The sequence below is a fragment of the Montipora foliosa genome, chromosome 12, assembly GCF_036669935.1.
Source record: "Montipora foliosa isolate CH-2021 chromosome 12, ASM3666993v2, whole genome shotgun sequence".
Taxonomy (NCBI): domain Eukaryota; kingdom Metazoa; phylum Cnidaria; class Anthozoa; order Scleractinia; family Acroporidae; genus Montipora; species Montipora foliosa.
This window is the reverse complement of record NC_090880.1, coordinates 6,190,704-6,206,695: the sequence shown is the minus strand read 5'-3', so window position 1 is coordinate 6,206,695 and position 15,992 is coordinate 6,190,704. Positions and strand designations below refer to the sequence as shown.

The 15,992-nt window shown below is 45.9% G+C and overlaps 4 protein-coding genes and 1 non-coding gene across 5 annotated transcripts; 1 reads left to right on the top strand and 4 right to left on the bottom strand.

Annotated features, from left to right (window-relative positions):
• Positions 1-229: 229 nt before the first annotated feature.
• LOC137980615 (uncharacterized) lies at positions 230-3,448 on the top strand. Its single transcript, XM_068828070.1, has 3 exons — positions 230-511; positions 577-1,268; positions 1,378-3,448. Exons 1-3 carry the CDS (start codon positions 230-232, stop codon positions 3,446-3,448), a joined length of 3,045 nt encoding a protein of 1,014 aa, XP_068684171.1.
• A 158-nt stretch (positions 3,449-3,606) lies between these two features.
• On the bottom strand, positions 3,607-3,680 carry Trnay-aua (transfer RNA tyrosine (anticodon AUA)). Its single transcript has one exon. It is a non-coding gene; the product is annotated as a tRNA-Tyr (tRNA).
• A 2,073-nt stretch (positions 3,681-5,753) lies between these two features.
• Positions 5,754-6,375, bottom strand: LOC137980614 (uncharacterized). Its single transcript, XM_068828068.1, has one exon. The coding sequence runs from the start codon at positions 6,261-6,263 to the stop codon at positions 5,754-5,756; it is 510 nt and encodes a 169-aa protein (XP_068684169.1). The 5' UTR covers positions 6,264-6,375.
• Positions 6,376-7,382: 1,007 nt separating this feature from the next.
• Positions 7,383-8,777, bottom strand: LOC137980613 (uncharacterized protein F54H12.2-like). Its single transcript, XM_068828067.1, has one exon. The coding sequence runs from the start codon at positions 8,775-8,777 to the stop codon at positions 7,383-7,385; it is 1,395 nt and encodes a 464-aa protein (XP_068684168.1).
• A 5,623-nt stretch (positions 8,778-14,400) lies between these two features.
• LOC137978902 (uncharacterized) lies at positions 14,401-15,674 on the bottom strand. The gene has a single exon (XM_068826023.1). It carries the CDS (start codon positions 15,407-15,409, stop codon positions 14,561-14,563), a length of 849 nt encoding a protein of 282 aa, XP_068682124.1. The 5' UTR covers positions 15,410-15,674; the 3' UTR covers positions 14,401-14,560.
• Positions 15,675-15,992: the final 318 nt, after the last annotated feature.

The window sequence follows — 15,992 nt, the reverse complement described above, 5'->3', positions numbered from 1 at the left end:
GATGAGCTCACCCGGTTTGCCTTAGCACCGTCGCTGTTTCTAAAATATCAAGTCATCATGGTAGATGTAGATCGCGCGTCCGCATGTTTTGCGTTTGGCGAAGGCTAAAAACAATTGGCGATCCTACATGAAAACTGTCATTACGATACTCTCACGTCATTACCAGGTTTTTTCAGTACTAGTTATTTCTGCGGGCGGTGTTTACACCCCTATAATAATTTGGGGCAGCATGCCTGCCCTAATGCTACCGGAATTCACTGCCCTGCCTGCTGTCAAGAAACATGCTCTGATTACCATGAGGCATACAAGACGAAACGGTTGGCTTCCCACGTCTGCAATAGCTGTCGCCGAGTCTTCTATGGACCCTCCTGTCTCGAACTCCATTGTAGTAAAGCACAAGATGGGAAACCTAGCGGTCCTCAAAAACCTTCTGTCTGTCAAGCGCGACGGAAATGCGCCCATTTCCGAAAACTCCTCGTGGGAAGAAAAGAACAAGATGATCATTGCTGCGGTTGGGGGGCATGTCCGTCGTGTCGCGAGAAAGTAGACCTTAACACGCATCGATGCTTCATTCAGAAGGCCAAGGACCCTGATGAGATCCGGGAAGAGAAACGAGCTGTGCAACTGGCCAAGCGGAAAAAACGGCGGCGTCAGCAAGGAGGAGACGCCTCAAAGGGGCTACAAACCCTTCGATCTAATACGGAGACCGAAAACCAGGAACAACCAGACGAATATAAGGAACCCCTTTTAGTGTTTTTTGACATAGAGGCAATGCAAAACACCGGGAAACATATCGCCAATTTGGTCGTAGGAATGACCGCTGAAAATAGCGACCCCAAAATCTTTCGCGGACCCCAATGCGTTGATCATTTTTTAGAGTGGTTAGAAGTCTTAACAGAAGAGGAAACGCGCGAAATCACCGTCTTGGCCCATAATTTTAAAGGGTACGATTCTTATTTTATCGTTGACGCATTGCACCGTCGCAAACAAGCATTAAAGCAGGTTCGCAATGGCGGTAAAGTACTGGAACTTACTTATCTGGGAGGCTACATTCGTTTCATTGATTCTATGTCGTTTACCCCTGGACCTCTCTGTTCTTTTACAAAAACATTTGGACTCGACCCCGATCAGTTTAAAAAAGGTTACTTTCCTCATTTATTTAATACCTGCTCCAATATGGAGAACGATTACCGCGGTGAACTGCCTCCCAAGAAAGATTACATGCCCGAGGGAATGAGCAAAGAAGGGAAAGAAAAGTTTGAGAAGTGGTATGAAGAGCAGAAATCAAATGGGGTTCAATTTCATCTGCGCCAAGAGCTCGAAGATTATTGCATCGATGACGTCCAGTTATTGCGCGAAGGCTGCCTCACGTTTCAGCGCGATTTCCGCAAGCGCACCCGATTTTGCCCCTTTGAACAAATCACTATCGCCTCGGCTTGCAATCGAGACTTGCTCCTCAATCGCATGCAAGAAAACACCATTGCCTCTCTACGGTTGGCGTTTAGATGTCAATCATTCCAAAGCGGCTATGGAATGGTTAACGTTTGAGGAACAGCAATTGCGCCGAGACGCCTGGCTTGCATGTAGCGTTGACGAACGAGATCAGTTGGAAGAAATTTTCTTGGAAACAGGCGATGATAGCTCCGACCTGCGGTTCCGTCAGCGAATACAACATGCTAGGAATCAAGGCGAATATCGCATTCCAGACACCCGGTGGACAGTCGATGGCTATGATGTTGAGACCAACACGGTTTACGAGTTTCTTGGCTGTTTTTGGCATGGTTGCCCGAAGTGTTTTCCTCAGCGCTCAGAAACCTACCGCCGACTGAACGACCGCTCCATGGCCGACGTTCATCAAGAAACCGTGTTACGATTACAAAGTCTTTCTGATCGAGGCTATTCTGTAAAAACCATCTGGGAGTACGAATGGCAGAAATGTAAGAACCACGATCCGGAAATAGCTGAGATTGTCGCAGAGTACGATTTAGAAGAACCGCTTTCACCTCGAGACGCCTTTATTGGTGGCCGCACAAATGCTGTTCGTCTTCATTACGAAGTCAAAGAACATGCCGCTGAACAAATCAAATGTTATGATTATACTAGTCTCTACCCTTGGACCAATAAGACCCAGAAGTATCCGGTGGGACATCCTGAAATGATTTACGCCCCGCCACGAGAGAAACAAATTTCCGATTATTTTGGTCTCGCAAAATGTACAGTAGTACCACCGTATCGCCTTTTCCACCCTGTATTACTATACAGAACTCATAACAAACTCACGTTTCCTCTGTGTCGTACCTGCGTCGAGGAAAACATCGACCGTCCTCTCCATGGGAAAGTCTCTTGGTGTGGCCATAACGAACAGGAGAGAGCATTGACCGGTACGTGGTGTACACCAGAACTAGAAAAAGCGGAACAGATGGGTTACGTGATCCAAACCATTCATGAAGTGTGGCATTTCCGAGAAACGCAAGTAGGCCTGTTCGAAGATTATGTGAACACTTGGCTCAAGTTGAAAACGGAAGCTTCAGGCTGGCCCGCATGGTGCGACACAGAGGAAAAGAAACAACTCTACATAACTCAGTTTCAAGAGAAAGAAGGTATCTCCTTAGAATATGAGAAGATTGCCGTCAATCCTGGTCAGCGGGCTTTGGCCAAACTGATGTTAAACTCCATGTGGGGAAAATTTGGGCAGCAAGTGAACAAATTGCAAGTGAAAGAATTCATTGAACCTCAAGCCTTTTGTAGTTTCATGGACAGTGATCAACATAATGTTCGTTTTGTCAGCTGTATCGACGAACAAAGAGTGGAAGTCCATCATCGCGAGGAAGCGTTATGTGAAAATATTTCCCCCAATCTGAATATCTTCGTGGCCTGTTTCACTACCTGTTGGGCGCGCTTGCGTCTCTATGAAGCTCTAGAACTGTTGAACGAAAGGGTGTTGTATTTTGATACAGACAGTGTGATTTTCGTGCAATCCCCGGGAGAAATGAAACCAGTGCTCGGCGATTATTTGGGCGATTTTACGGATGAATTAACCAACGGAGATTTCATCACAGAGTTTTGCTCGGGGGGGCCGAAGAATTATGGATATCGTACGAAGAAAGACAAGTATTGTTGCAAAGTACGAGGATTTTCATTGACCGTCGAAGGGATGACACAACTCAATTATCAAGTGTTGCGTGAAAACACCTTGAAGGAAATACAAAAGCCTTTAGATTCACTGCAAAAAACCCGCGTCGCGCAGACACACAAAATCGTCCACGTCTCGAAAGACTATCAACTATGGACCAAAGAAGCCCACAAAGAATACAAATTGGTATTCAATAAGCGCGTCCTGGACCCGCAAACAGCGATCACTTATCCATATGGCTATCGAGGACTGGACTCTGAAGATGAAGATCTTATTGCCACAATGGTCGAACTAATGGATGAAGATGATGAATAAAAACGCTCTAATTATGTAGGCTCTTTAGGAATTCAAAAGCAACATTTCAAAGGCGCTTACAGTTTTTTTAAAAATGATTTTCATTGAAAAATCGCTGTCACAAGGCTCTCTTAATTTGTTTCACTGGAGAAAAAAAAAAAAAAAAAAAAGAAAAATAGTCCACCCAGTGGGATTTGAACCAACAACCTTCGGATTTATAGTCCAACGCTCTAACCGATCGAGCTATGGGCGGCAACTTAGCGATCGACAGGACACGTTTCTTGCGGTAAAATAAGGCTATCTTTCATCATGATTTTTAAATGAGCATAGGCTATAAGAGATTCACTCAATCACAATTTCACTTTTTTTCAAGTTTTTTATTGAAAAAAACAAAGGGACCGACTAGTCACTAGGACCGTCGACACGTTCCCGCTTGTACATAAGATTATCAAAAACAAACAACATTACAGTTTTTTTTTCACAATTTGAGTTTGCGCCTAGCTTGCATGATCCGTTTAACAATAGCTTCCGTCCAAGTTTTCTTGCCCGGCAAACGGCTGATGGCGGCAATCATCTTGTCATCGGCTTTCCATTTGTCACGCAAATTCTTAGCTCTGGCGTACTCAATATCGTGCTGCTTGGCAATCTTATCCAATCGATTGATACCTGGATCCCCGCGCGTTAACCGTTTCTTCAAATGTGTTCCAGGCCCCATGTATTGATATCCCGGCCAATGAAATTCAATCCCAGTCTTCCCCAACCATTTTTGAATGTCTAATCCTTCTCCACGTTGTGGGCGTTTGCGCCGAAGCGATCTGCGTGCTGGGGCTTTACGTTTTTTAGTAGTCCTTCCCATCAAGTTTGCGGCGGGTTCGACGTCCCTGGTCAAATGCTTCCCACGCTGGTAAAGATTTCAAACGTTCTACTTCCGTAGCCGCTTTCTTACGCCGTTGGCGTTTGAGTTTATTCACAATAACCTCAGCTTTTTCTTTGGATGTACTCCCTGGGGATGATCCCAAAACTTCAGCAAAGGGGAGGGGAGCTTCTCTTTGTTCCTCCAAGGACAAGGACGGTACTTGTAAACGCACGCGTTTGGGTTTGGGCGGTAAGGCGGGACGATGTGGTGTCTCCGCGGCGTTACCTACCGTTATGGTAGCACCTTTCTTGCGATGCGCTTTTTTAAGCAAACTCCGCACCAGTGTGGCTGTGGGTCCTTCAATCATAGCATCTGTTTCATCATCTTCTTCTTCTCCTTCAGGCAGTGGGGCTGCTACTGGAGGCCCCCCTCGAATCTTTTTGATTAATCGATTTAATGGACGCGATACTTGTTTGACACGTGCTTCTTTCAAACCGCTTGGCATGTTAGAGTCTAACAATAAGTGTTTTTCAGCTGCCAAACGAGCCGCTTTAGTCAATCGCATGTTCTCGGTCAAACGCCCTTTGTATTCATCGGTCAATCGCGACATTTCGTCCGCAGGAACCATGACATACTCGCGAAAAGTACTCATCGTTTTTGGGGTGGCGAAATGAATAACTGTTTACACTCTAAGCACGAGACTTCAAACGTTCCTCCGTCGTTGACCAATAATAGTGTCCCAATAATGTCTACAGGCTTTGCACATCAAATTATATCTCAATATGCTTAGGTCGCGCTCCAAGGTCTGTACCTTTTTACGAGAGAGCTCTCTTTCGTCCTGTAACGTTTGTAATTTAAGTTGCAACCCCTCAGCTTGTAGTTTCCAGCGCCTTGCTTCTTGATACGCTTCAATGAGATTGTGCAATGCTGTTCTATTCATGGTCTAGGATAACAGCAAAACAATTCCTCGTTCAGTGCTTGACGAAAGTCATTAGCTCTCTGTCGTATCCACGCGCGACAACGGTTTATCAAAGGTCTCACATTCAGAGCTTCAAAGAAGGTGGGGCGGAATACAAACTCGATCATGATGATGAAGAACGGTGAACACAGCAACCATCTAAAGCATTGTTCAGTCCCCGCCAAAAGCCAGCGCCTTTCTGATCCATCAACAAGTCGCGTCGCTTTTTTAAGGACGTTTTGCGGTGAGGTAGGGTTCGCAAAGTTTGTTTTTGAGGACGCCATGCGCGTACCGTGGTTGGCGATAAGGGTACTCTCCCTTTCAAAGAATTCAAAATGACTTCGCTGACAGCATTGATTTGATCAGCATTGGCGTGACGTAAAAGATCTTGACGCTGTAAATGACGCGCTTCTTTAGCTAGCTGTCGTAGGAATGTAAATTGTCTACGTAAACGGGGAGGCGGTGACGTGGGCATGACGTGATTCTATAGGTACAAACACGTGCGGGTACCCCTACGAAGGCCATAGGTTCGTCCACAGACGGCGGTCATCTGAAGAGGCTGGGTGTAAGTCAAACATTAAATAGCCAAAGGGGTGTTCCGTAGCATGACGAAATATTTGCATAACACCTTTGACCTCGGTCGGAAACGCCTGACACACCAAAGCTCGTAGCCATGTGCAATCCCGAGGATTCTTGAAACAAACTATGTAATGCGCATTGCGCGACACGGTCTTTGCGTAAGGGCCCGGTGGAAACAGATCTTGACACAAATACAATACGGTAATGTTCCGATGGTGGGAATGTTTTGTGAATAGGTCCAACACACGCTTGTCTCTTCCTCCTTCATCCATCAAATCATCCAACACTAACACCCCGCCACCTTGTGGTGCAAACCAAGCATCCAATTCCTCTAAACTAGGAATGCCTTCGTGAAAATGTATAGCATCCTCTTTTTGCATCTTTTTAAATGTAGGTTGCCATGCTCCATAACAATAGTGTTTGGTTCGAGGTGGTGGGTCCATGAAATGAGAAGCATGTTTCAATAATTCCCGCGTGAAGGTGGTCTTACCACAGCCCGAAGGACCGGTCACTAAAAGACTGCAGGGGGTTCGAAAAAAAAAGCCTTCTCTCTCCGGTCGTCATAGTCCTATCTGATTCTCTCCCCCATGTTTCACCGTCTTTTATTCAAAGCTTTTTTGATCCCGTATCCTGCCGCGGCACTTACACCCCCTAAGGCGGCTGCTTTACCAACGGCGGTCAATGCAGGAAGGGCTAACGCGAGTAAAGGAAAAATGCCTCCCTTCTGGTGTTTGGTTCGCCGCCTCTTTCGAGTCACCCGTGTTTTATGGCGCGGAGCGCGTTTTCGACGTGTTCTTGTTGCAGGCATGGTGTCAAATGATATAGGTCTATAAAGTGGGGTCTTTTAAAAAGAACAATGACCACGACACGGTTTTTATTTTATTTTTTATTTTTTTTATTGGAAACTTTTATTTCAATGATACATAGCTTCACGCCTAGAACAACACGCCTGACTATTTTCTACACCGTCCACGATGTCCGTTTGAAGTGATGGGGGTAACTGTACTAGGATGCGATGGCCTGCTTGGTGATCGTTGGCTACTAAATCATGTAAAGAAAAATCAGCCATGAATTCATGCATGCTCTTGCCTCGACACCGTGCTTGTAGAAACAATAAAGCGTAATGCCCGCAAGCGCGGCTGTTCAAACTTTGTAAGCTTCGCTCGTTGCGGTGGATGACGGGAAAATAGCGCCATATCCATTCCAAGACATGAGGTACTCCGTACGTATCCATAGGAAGGCCATAGCTGTCGAGGATCTCGCAGGTATCTCCCGAAGTCCATAAACCCAACCAATGACGTCCAGGTTCTCCTTTAGGGTCTGTGTTGACAATCATAGCCCTATGCGTTTGTCTCCCAGCGGTTTGGCGGAGTGGTGGTAATTGATCTTCAGGGTATACACCCCAAAACACGCGCCTCAAAACAGGGTCGCGTTTTGCCAATGCTGTTAGCTGTCGGTCGCTCAAGGGTACTAGTTCCATCGATGCTTGTTGTAGCACTGATTGATGATACTGTTACACAAGTAATGCGAGTGGTTGTATTTAATACAGAAAGGTATGAATTTTAAACGTCGTAATTCACCACGCCCGTGCCACTGATATCCATCACGCTTTCAAACTCGCCCCAGACCACCACCATCAGATTTTGACCAGGATTAGCCCCAAAATTGATCTCCAGGGTGACATCGCCTTGTTGTTGCGGATTTCGCAAGGGGCTATCTGCATCTCCTCCTGCGACATTATTAAACAGGTACAGCGTGCAATTCTTGGTGTGGCCCCAATCCCCCGGTTTCAGCATACTTTCTTGGTGTTTACCCAGAGCACCGCTGGCTTGCAGGAAACGATGGTACCCCCACAAATCTTTCTTGTTATCATTCTGATTCAGTTCCAAGGTTTCGTAGGGATATTCCTCACCGCGTATGATTTGACGAATGCGGGTCACCCCAAACTTTTGGAAGGCAAATGGGTAATGATCTAAATTCCCGTTGTAGGCGCGACTGTCCAATAATCCTACCATAAGACGGTCGGGTACGCGGCCTTGAAACAGATCTGTTTTCTTAAACATGGTACTATCCCCATCAAACGTGAATGTCCGGACATCCATATAGACGGTAGGATAACGACCCCACATGCCTTTGTTATGTCTTCGTTTAGTCAGTGCAGTGTAAGTGGTAGGGTTTAAGGTCAGCCTACAGAGATAAAATTTGGCTTGGATATCATTCGGACCCAGGGTTGGATACTTTTTGCCCGCCATCCTTGTACCAAAGCAAAAGAACTCGGGACTGTTAAAGGTGATACGCAGCTTGATTTCAATACCAGGAACTAACACGGTTCCTGTATTAAAAGCTTCCAAATGCGGTTTCATGATCAGCCGCACCCATCCGTTCCCCAAAAACTTGGAAGTTAACACTTTCAAGGGATTCGTCTCTCCAGTAGCAAACATACCAGCGTTAACAAGGCGGTCATCATTCACAGCATTGGTGGCTTGCAGGGAAGCATTCACATTCAAATAATTCACCCATCCTTGTGGAGCCAGCAATGTTTCACCTTCACTGGGCGTGTAATTCAGCAAGGTTTCACCAAAGGCTCGGTAGGCATACATGCCCGTCTGTTTAGTCATTAACGTACCATTCAACCGCATGTCAAATTGCTGGATCATGGTGTGCGCCACATTATTGACCAGGTAAACGTACTTGGTGTAATCGTCTCCCGATTGATTTGCTTCAGCTGCCGTGACTTGCCCGTCCGCATACAAACCAGCATTGTTCGCACCGGTAGGTAGTCTCATGTCAAAGGTTAAATAACTTTGATTCAAATCGACAAAATCTTCCAATTCGGAAACGGTTAATTCCAAGGGGGTAATACTGCTATTGTTGAGCGGGGAGTAACCCACCCATCGAGATCCTTGAATAGCCACATCTTGGGCTGGTAAAGCCCAGAAATTCAACGACTTGCTCATGACGAAGGTCAACGTCGTTTGTGGATTGTTCGTCGACGTTGCCTGGGTTTTATCTGTTTCGTCCACCGACGGAACAGCTCGTAGTCCATGGTTGTTGGTGGTGGTGACACGTGATTGGAAATCCAGCCACCACGCTGCCCCCACCCCCGCAATCGCCGTTCGCGTCTAGGAATGGATCGGACTACTAATCGCGGCATGATGGAGTCCGTGTCCCTGTTGGTGGTCTAGTAAGTCTGAGATCATTTGGAAGGGGGAACGGCTTGATATATGGGCCCATTGACGGTGTGGGGAAGGCCGCTGATTTAACCATAGCAAGAACACAATCACGCGCCCTACATTGATGGGCGACAAACTGACCCATAGATCTTGTGGGACAATACCCTCTGATGGCCATTGCTCGATAGTGTCTAAGAGCTCTGTAGGGCAACAAGCACGCAAGGAGCTCACCTCGCGGGTCCATCGCCAACAGTGCCAAGTATCGCACAACAACACACACAGAGACCATATTGTATCATTTGAAACGAACAAGCTTTATTCAAACCATTTTATACAAGAGGAAATGACAACGACACTGTCTTGGTCTGAAACGGACTCTCCTAATATGTCATTATGCTCCAGCATGCGTTCAGTCAACTTTCTAAGCTTTTGTTCGGCTTTTCGTTCATCTTTCAACATCTCTTTCAGTTTGGCTAGTGCTAGGCGAGCAATGAGTTTGCTGTGTTCCTCTTCTTTCGTTCCTACTTCTTGCAGGTTCATTGATCGCTCACATTCATCCGTTAACTTTCGAGGTGTGATGCGTTTCCGTTTTGGAGCAGGGGTGCGTAGCTTTTGGGGCACTGTGATTTTCCGTTTCAAATTTTGGGGGTCTCCATTCACTTCTGCCGCAGGATCTTTCCTTGCTTGCTTGACTTCACCGATACTTATCTTTGGCAGAATCAGCACTTTTCTGACCGCTTCTCGGATGGTTTTCTGCATCGTTTCTTTCCTCTCTGCATTTAACGGTTTTAATAGGTCCGTGTGGGTTAATGGTGCGCCGTGAGGTTCTTGTTTCTCTGCACTGAGGTCTGCGTGAGAGGTTTCTTTGTGAATAGACATGATGGAACGTACTTTTAGATGGAGGTGTTTGTGCTCTGCACATGAAATGGTGTATGACTGTCAGGGAATGAAGTTGTCTCTTTTATAGAGCTTTTCTTGACGCTGATTGGTCCAAATCCTTTCTTGCTTTTTGATTGGTCCACATCACACAGCCAAAACATCCCGCACATGATTGGTTGTTTGACGGGCCTTTGATTTGATGTTATTCCTAGCTCGTTTAGCTGTTTTTTGCATCATAGACCTTACCGATTGACTGGCTTTTCTTTTCAACCCGCTGACTCCTGCTCGCAAAACCGTGCCTGCTGCCGCATCAAGCGCTTTACCTTGTGCCAAACTCTGCAACCCTTCTGCTACAGCAGGAGCCCCTATCTCCAATAGAGTTTTCCATAATCCATCTCCCACTTGCGGGGGTGTGTATCGAGTCAGACTTCCTCCTCGCATGTTAACCGTTTCGTACTAAAGGTGATTCCTTTACGGCTGCCCTATTTATCTTGGATGAAATGCAAGGTAACCAAGGTACGGTTAGATTTGTTGTTAGGAAATGCAACCAAGGACCCGTTTGTTTCAGCTACGTCCACTTGCAATGTTTCGTAGGTGTTTTGGCGCACTGGATGAAATTGTTTGTGTTTGGGTTCGAAATACATCACACCTCTTCCTCGTCTCTCGTACCAGACTTCGCGCAATAAATCCGTCTTCATTCCTCCCACAATCGTGCTCTGCGCTACATTACAGTACACATGCAAGGTGCGAGAAGGCTCCCCAACCACCATTCGAAAGGCATGGTTCAGGTTGGTGAAACGCCAATTACAACTCATGCTTAATCGAAGGCAGTTTTTTTCTATTGCCCAGAACACACCATTTCCATCTTTATCCAGCAAATCTCGGTACTTCTCAGAAGTTGTCAGATCAGGCACTTTGTCATCTATATACTCTCGAGACAGGTTATGGCCCAACTCCCCTGTTTCTGTCAGCCATCCCATCTTGATAGCCAAGGTACCATTAATCCAAATTTCTGGAGTGTTGTCTACACCACCGAGTTTGATCTTTGTATTGTCAATCAGCAAGTCTTGCTCGTTTCCTCGCTGTATCCACCGAAAGGTTATGTAGATACGTTTTCCCGTATCGTCCACAAAATGACTCCCTTGAAAGGGATCCCTTAGGCGCATTTGGGTGAGAAAATCAATACAGGCTTTCATGGAACTTTCTCCATCCACCACCCACTTGAATTGATCGATATTCATCATGTTAACTTGCACCTCTGATCTAACCCCAGATCTCATCAGCGTTGTGTAAAACAGAAAATCGTATTTTGGTACCAAATGGTAGAGGTTGACACGAGTGTCAGGCACGGACATACTGCTCAAGGCAACTCGCCAACCCTGCCCCGGCAATGTTAGTCGCTGGGGCAGCCGGACCTTAAAACTGGATGGTGAGTTATCTGGAAATTCAGGTGACGGATCACTCGGTAAGGTCACGTAGAAATCACCCATAGTTCTGTCACCCTTTCCACTTGCGAATGGTCTTTGCATCGATCCAACTGTCGTATTTATCAGACCATCCTTGCCAACGCACTTTGAACTGATTTCCTTTGCGTTGTAAAACCTTTTCTATGCGAAACAGTCCGTCATCTGGTACTGTCACCGTTTGCAAATCTTGTCTGTAAAATGTACCTTCCACTGGAGTCCCATCCCATTCTTGTACTTTGTAGGTGGGTACTACCCCTGGAACGACTCGCCGGATCACAAAAACCTCTTCTGTCCACCCCGGCAAATACCCTTTTTCAAATGGTCGATGTTTCTTGTTCAAACGCACCCGTGTCCCTTTTACCAAAAGCGTCTGCTTGTTCTTTTTCTTAGCTAGCAATCGTTTATCGTATAGACGGTGCCATACTTGGGCCTCGTTGACGCCCGTTACGTCTTTTGGAGCTATGCCGATGCTCGGATGAACGGTAGCGTTGTATCCCTGCACGATACTCTGTAAGACCTGTAAGTATGCCCGCGTGTTCTTGGCTGTCAAGTACCGGTACAGTTTCTCTTTCAAGGTGCGATTGAACCGTTCCGCTAGGGCTGCTTTAGCGTCCCCATGCGTGCTAAAATGATGAATACCGTTCCTTTTCATCAAAGTCTGGAACGTTCGATTGTAAAATTCTTTGCCTGCATCTGTCTGCAATTTTTGCGGTGTGCGCCCGGATCGTGTCAAGATGGTTTGCATGGCCTGTGTGACCGCTACCCCTGTCTTGTTCTTCAAGGGTTCGACCCAAGCATATTTGACAACACATCTACTACCGTTAAGGCGTATCGGTTCCCTTTGTTCCAACGTGCTAACCCTTGCAATTCAATCAAATCGGCAACCCATTGTTCATCGATGTTAAACACTAAGGTGGGTAATGTAGGGAAATGTTTTCGGCGGGGACGGTGTAACGTGTAGCTTAAGACCCCTTGCAGTAGGTTTTGGGCTTCGCGTCTTTTTAACCCATGTGCTTTGGCAAAAGCTTGGACCCCGCCCAAACTACCAGGCTCTCCGGGGAACTCGTACGTTAAGGGTGACGGTTTCATGACACTAACAACTTCACAGTTTTACATCAACATTTTATTTATCTTGTAAAATGTAACGCACAGTCTTGCATCCCCCAAAATTACAATTGCACGGTTTCCAGCAAAGAATCTCTTCGGGCGTGCCTTCCACATAGGCTTCGTTTTTCTCTTCCATGCACAGTTCACACAACAGCAAGTCTAACACATCACTCAACCGCGAGTGCCACAGGATCACTTCACGACATTTGGCCTCGTACAATGCTTGGTAACTCTGATTTAAACGTTTCAGACCGTTCAGTTCTCGTCTCATTTCCAAAACGCGATTATCTATCTCCTTTATATTCTCCTCTCCTTCTTCCTGTATGCGTTTTTGCGCCATTTCCTCCTCTTCCTTGATGGTAGCCCATCGTATGGTATGTTTGATGATAGACTTTTCGAGATGGAGGCGACGCTTATCCAGGTTCCGCACTGTTTGGTGTTGACCTTGCATATCATTTTCTTTCATACAATCATCCACAGACTTCAATTCCTTGACTTTTTCTCTCAATGCGTGTTCAACGTCAAAGGCTTGACGATGCCTTATTTGTCTTGTCCTACGGGCCTCCTCTAAATTCAATGCGTCATTCATGGTCTGCTTCTATCTCTGTCACTGTAAACTATCGTTTTGGTGAAACGGTGAGTTCTTTTTATACAGTGATCTGGACATTGATTGGTTGAGTGAGACCATCCAATGACACGCTTCGAGCAATCAATCTTTCTTTCATCTTCTCAATGCTGTATTTCTCCGTCAACTGTCTTTGCACCCATCGATCATTAAAGGGTATCATATGGTGTTGTTCTACAGGGGGAAACATTATCATACACTCTTCATGCCACGGTTTTAAAATATCATTTTTGTTCACCGATAAGATGGTTGCTTTTAGACACGCATCAGATTCTTCTGCTCCATTAATCTTTGAATAACGCTCCCTAACATGATTTTCATAGCTTTTCCAGAACGCTTCGAGTATGTCCTTTCGCATTGGAAGGCGACATTTCTTTCTTTGGAGATGGCGCTCGTGTAACTGCTGCTTTTGAACTCGAGCCCTTCTTTGAAACTCTGAGCAACGGGATGTAACTTCGTCTTCATCCACCAGGTTTGTGTTAGGAATTCTTTCAAGACAGTCCCGTGTCTTTTTTCTCTTTTTAAAAAGAGCTCTTGAAACCTCACTGTAGAAATGAACGTTTCTCATCCTCAGGCAATATGAAAAAACAGTGAGCAAGAAGGACGCTTTTCAAACATTGTGTCCCTCAATGTATGATGGACCGATGACATCATTAGGAACCAATCTTAGGAAGGTATATTTTGCTTTTCATTGGAACTTTATTTCCCCCAACGATTCGAAAACATGTTCTGTAAACTGCGCCACGGGTCTGTATGAGCTTCCATGTTTCGCGTACCGATGATGGCGCATGTCTTGCCCATCAATGACGTAATAGGTTTGAGGCAGGCTTCAAACCTGTCCTCAACACGATCATACTCGAACCAGCGATTATGCGTCATCGACTACAGATACAATGGTTTATGCATCAGGCATGCCATCTCTACGCCCCACCCCGTCCCACCATCCACACACTCTAATCCTTGACTGTTTCGTGCAAATTTCCCAAAAGCGTACACAGTATCAGCTTTCTTTATAATCCAATAATTGCGCTGCAATAACCCGTTGACTTTACAAGATGAAGAAGGATATGTACGCTGTAACCGTTTATTGGCAGCTCGACAGACCAGATCCGCTTCCGTGTCCGGGGAGTTACACCAGATCATGTTTATGCGCGGTACATCAAGAGATAAATCCCCCGGATGTGAGGCTGCTGAGGCATGAACAAGTTTGGGATCATGTCCGCCACAGAGACGCAAGCCTTTCCCATTCACTCGGGTGATAGGGTGGTTGTAAGGGAGAATGCACATAATACGCAACCCATATTGCCACGCCCATCGTATGGCCCAGGCATCGGTGCCTTTAGCGCCTCCAGTGATCACTGTGATCTCGCTCGGTTTCGACATTCGTTCACTCTCACTCACAACGACAACTACATCAATCATATGGTTGTATTCTCTTTTTATTATAACATTGAACCAATTAAAAACTATTTTACAATATTGAACACAGTTCATGCGGTCTTTGAAAAACATCCATCAGATAGGCGTTGGGCCATGCGAGAGGCCATTTGAAAGGCGGATGGTGCTTGGGGTGTGTTCTCGAACGATCTTCCCTTCTGCTTGTATGGGTGATGTCGAAATGGTACTACGTTCTGTTTCTTCTTTGGTTGATAAGCCACCAGGCGTGGTTTAAAGTTTGGGTATCGAGGATGTTGCGGTGGTGGATTCAGTTTCTCTAAGGTGAAGACTAGAATCTTATGGTTCCAGGGAGTGTTCAGCCATTGGAAGTAGGGGCATGTGCGGCTCCGACAGCTGAAATACATGCGGCCAGGGTTCTTCTCAGATTTGCTCTGTTTTAGGGTGGAAGGTTTATCGCAATAACACAGCATCTTTGGCCATTCGGAATGTATTTTGTCGATGTTAATCACAAGCTGAGGGTGCCGTTGTTTCTCCACGGCTTGTACGTACCGGTTTAATTCTTGTTGGCTTGCAATGAAGGCACAGGGGTACTCAGGACATTTCACGTAATTAAAACCGTTGTCTGATGTTCGGTACTCCAACAAACAACCATGAAAAGGGCATGTCGTATCAACTTCCATTGGCACGTCATCAGGGATCTGCCCCATGAGTTCTTCAATAGTGGTGGGCTCGTTGGGCTCCCATCCTTCCCCTTCTTGGTAGGTCTGCTCCACGACTTGCACAGCGGGTGTGGCTGGGGGTTGCAATTCCTTTATCTCCTCCATGGTCATAGCGTTGTTTCCTATGCATGTTTGTGTGACTTCTGGCTTCTTGTTGGTAGGTGGTTTGGATGGCCGAGTGGGTTTTCGAATTGGAACGATTTGTTCTTTCTTCTCAGACATGATATAGTCTCATGAAAAAAAGTAAGCTACAGCGACGCTTTTATAACAGCAAAACGTTTGTCCCTCAAGGTATGATGGGGTAGTGACATCATTAGAAACCAATCATAAATGACCTATTTGTCTTTTGATTGGCTCTCGATGAGGTCATGGTTGTTTCTGATTGGTTTCCGATGAGGTCATCTGGTGTACTTGTGATTGTTTTGTTTTCCTTAGTCTTGTCTTTGCTTTTGCTGCGATCTCTTATTCATAGTTCAACTCCTGAGCAGGCAAGAGCTCTCTCTCTCGCTCTCTCTCCAAACCAGTCTAGTCACATACCGATAAAAATGATATGCACACACAGTACTATTTTATGCGCACCTTACGAAACATTATTTAGGGTTACGCGCGTGTTTTTGTTTCACGCGTTAGGGTTATGCTAGGGTTACAACCGTTATTGCGTCATGCCCCAACTTGCCCCTAATTTATGCACGCCCCCTTCTTTCACGTGTTAGGGTTAAAACCGACACATTGCGTCATGCCCCAACATGCCCCTAATTTATGCACGCCCCCTTCATTGTTTTCGTGGTTATAATATATGCACATG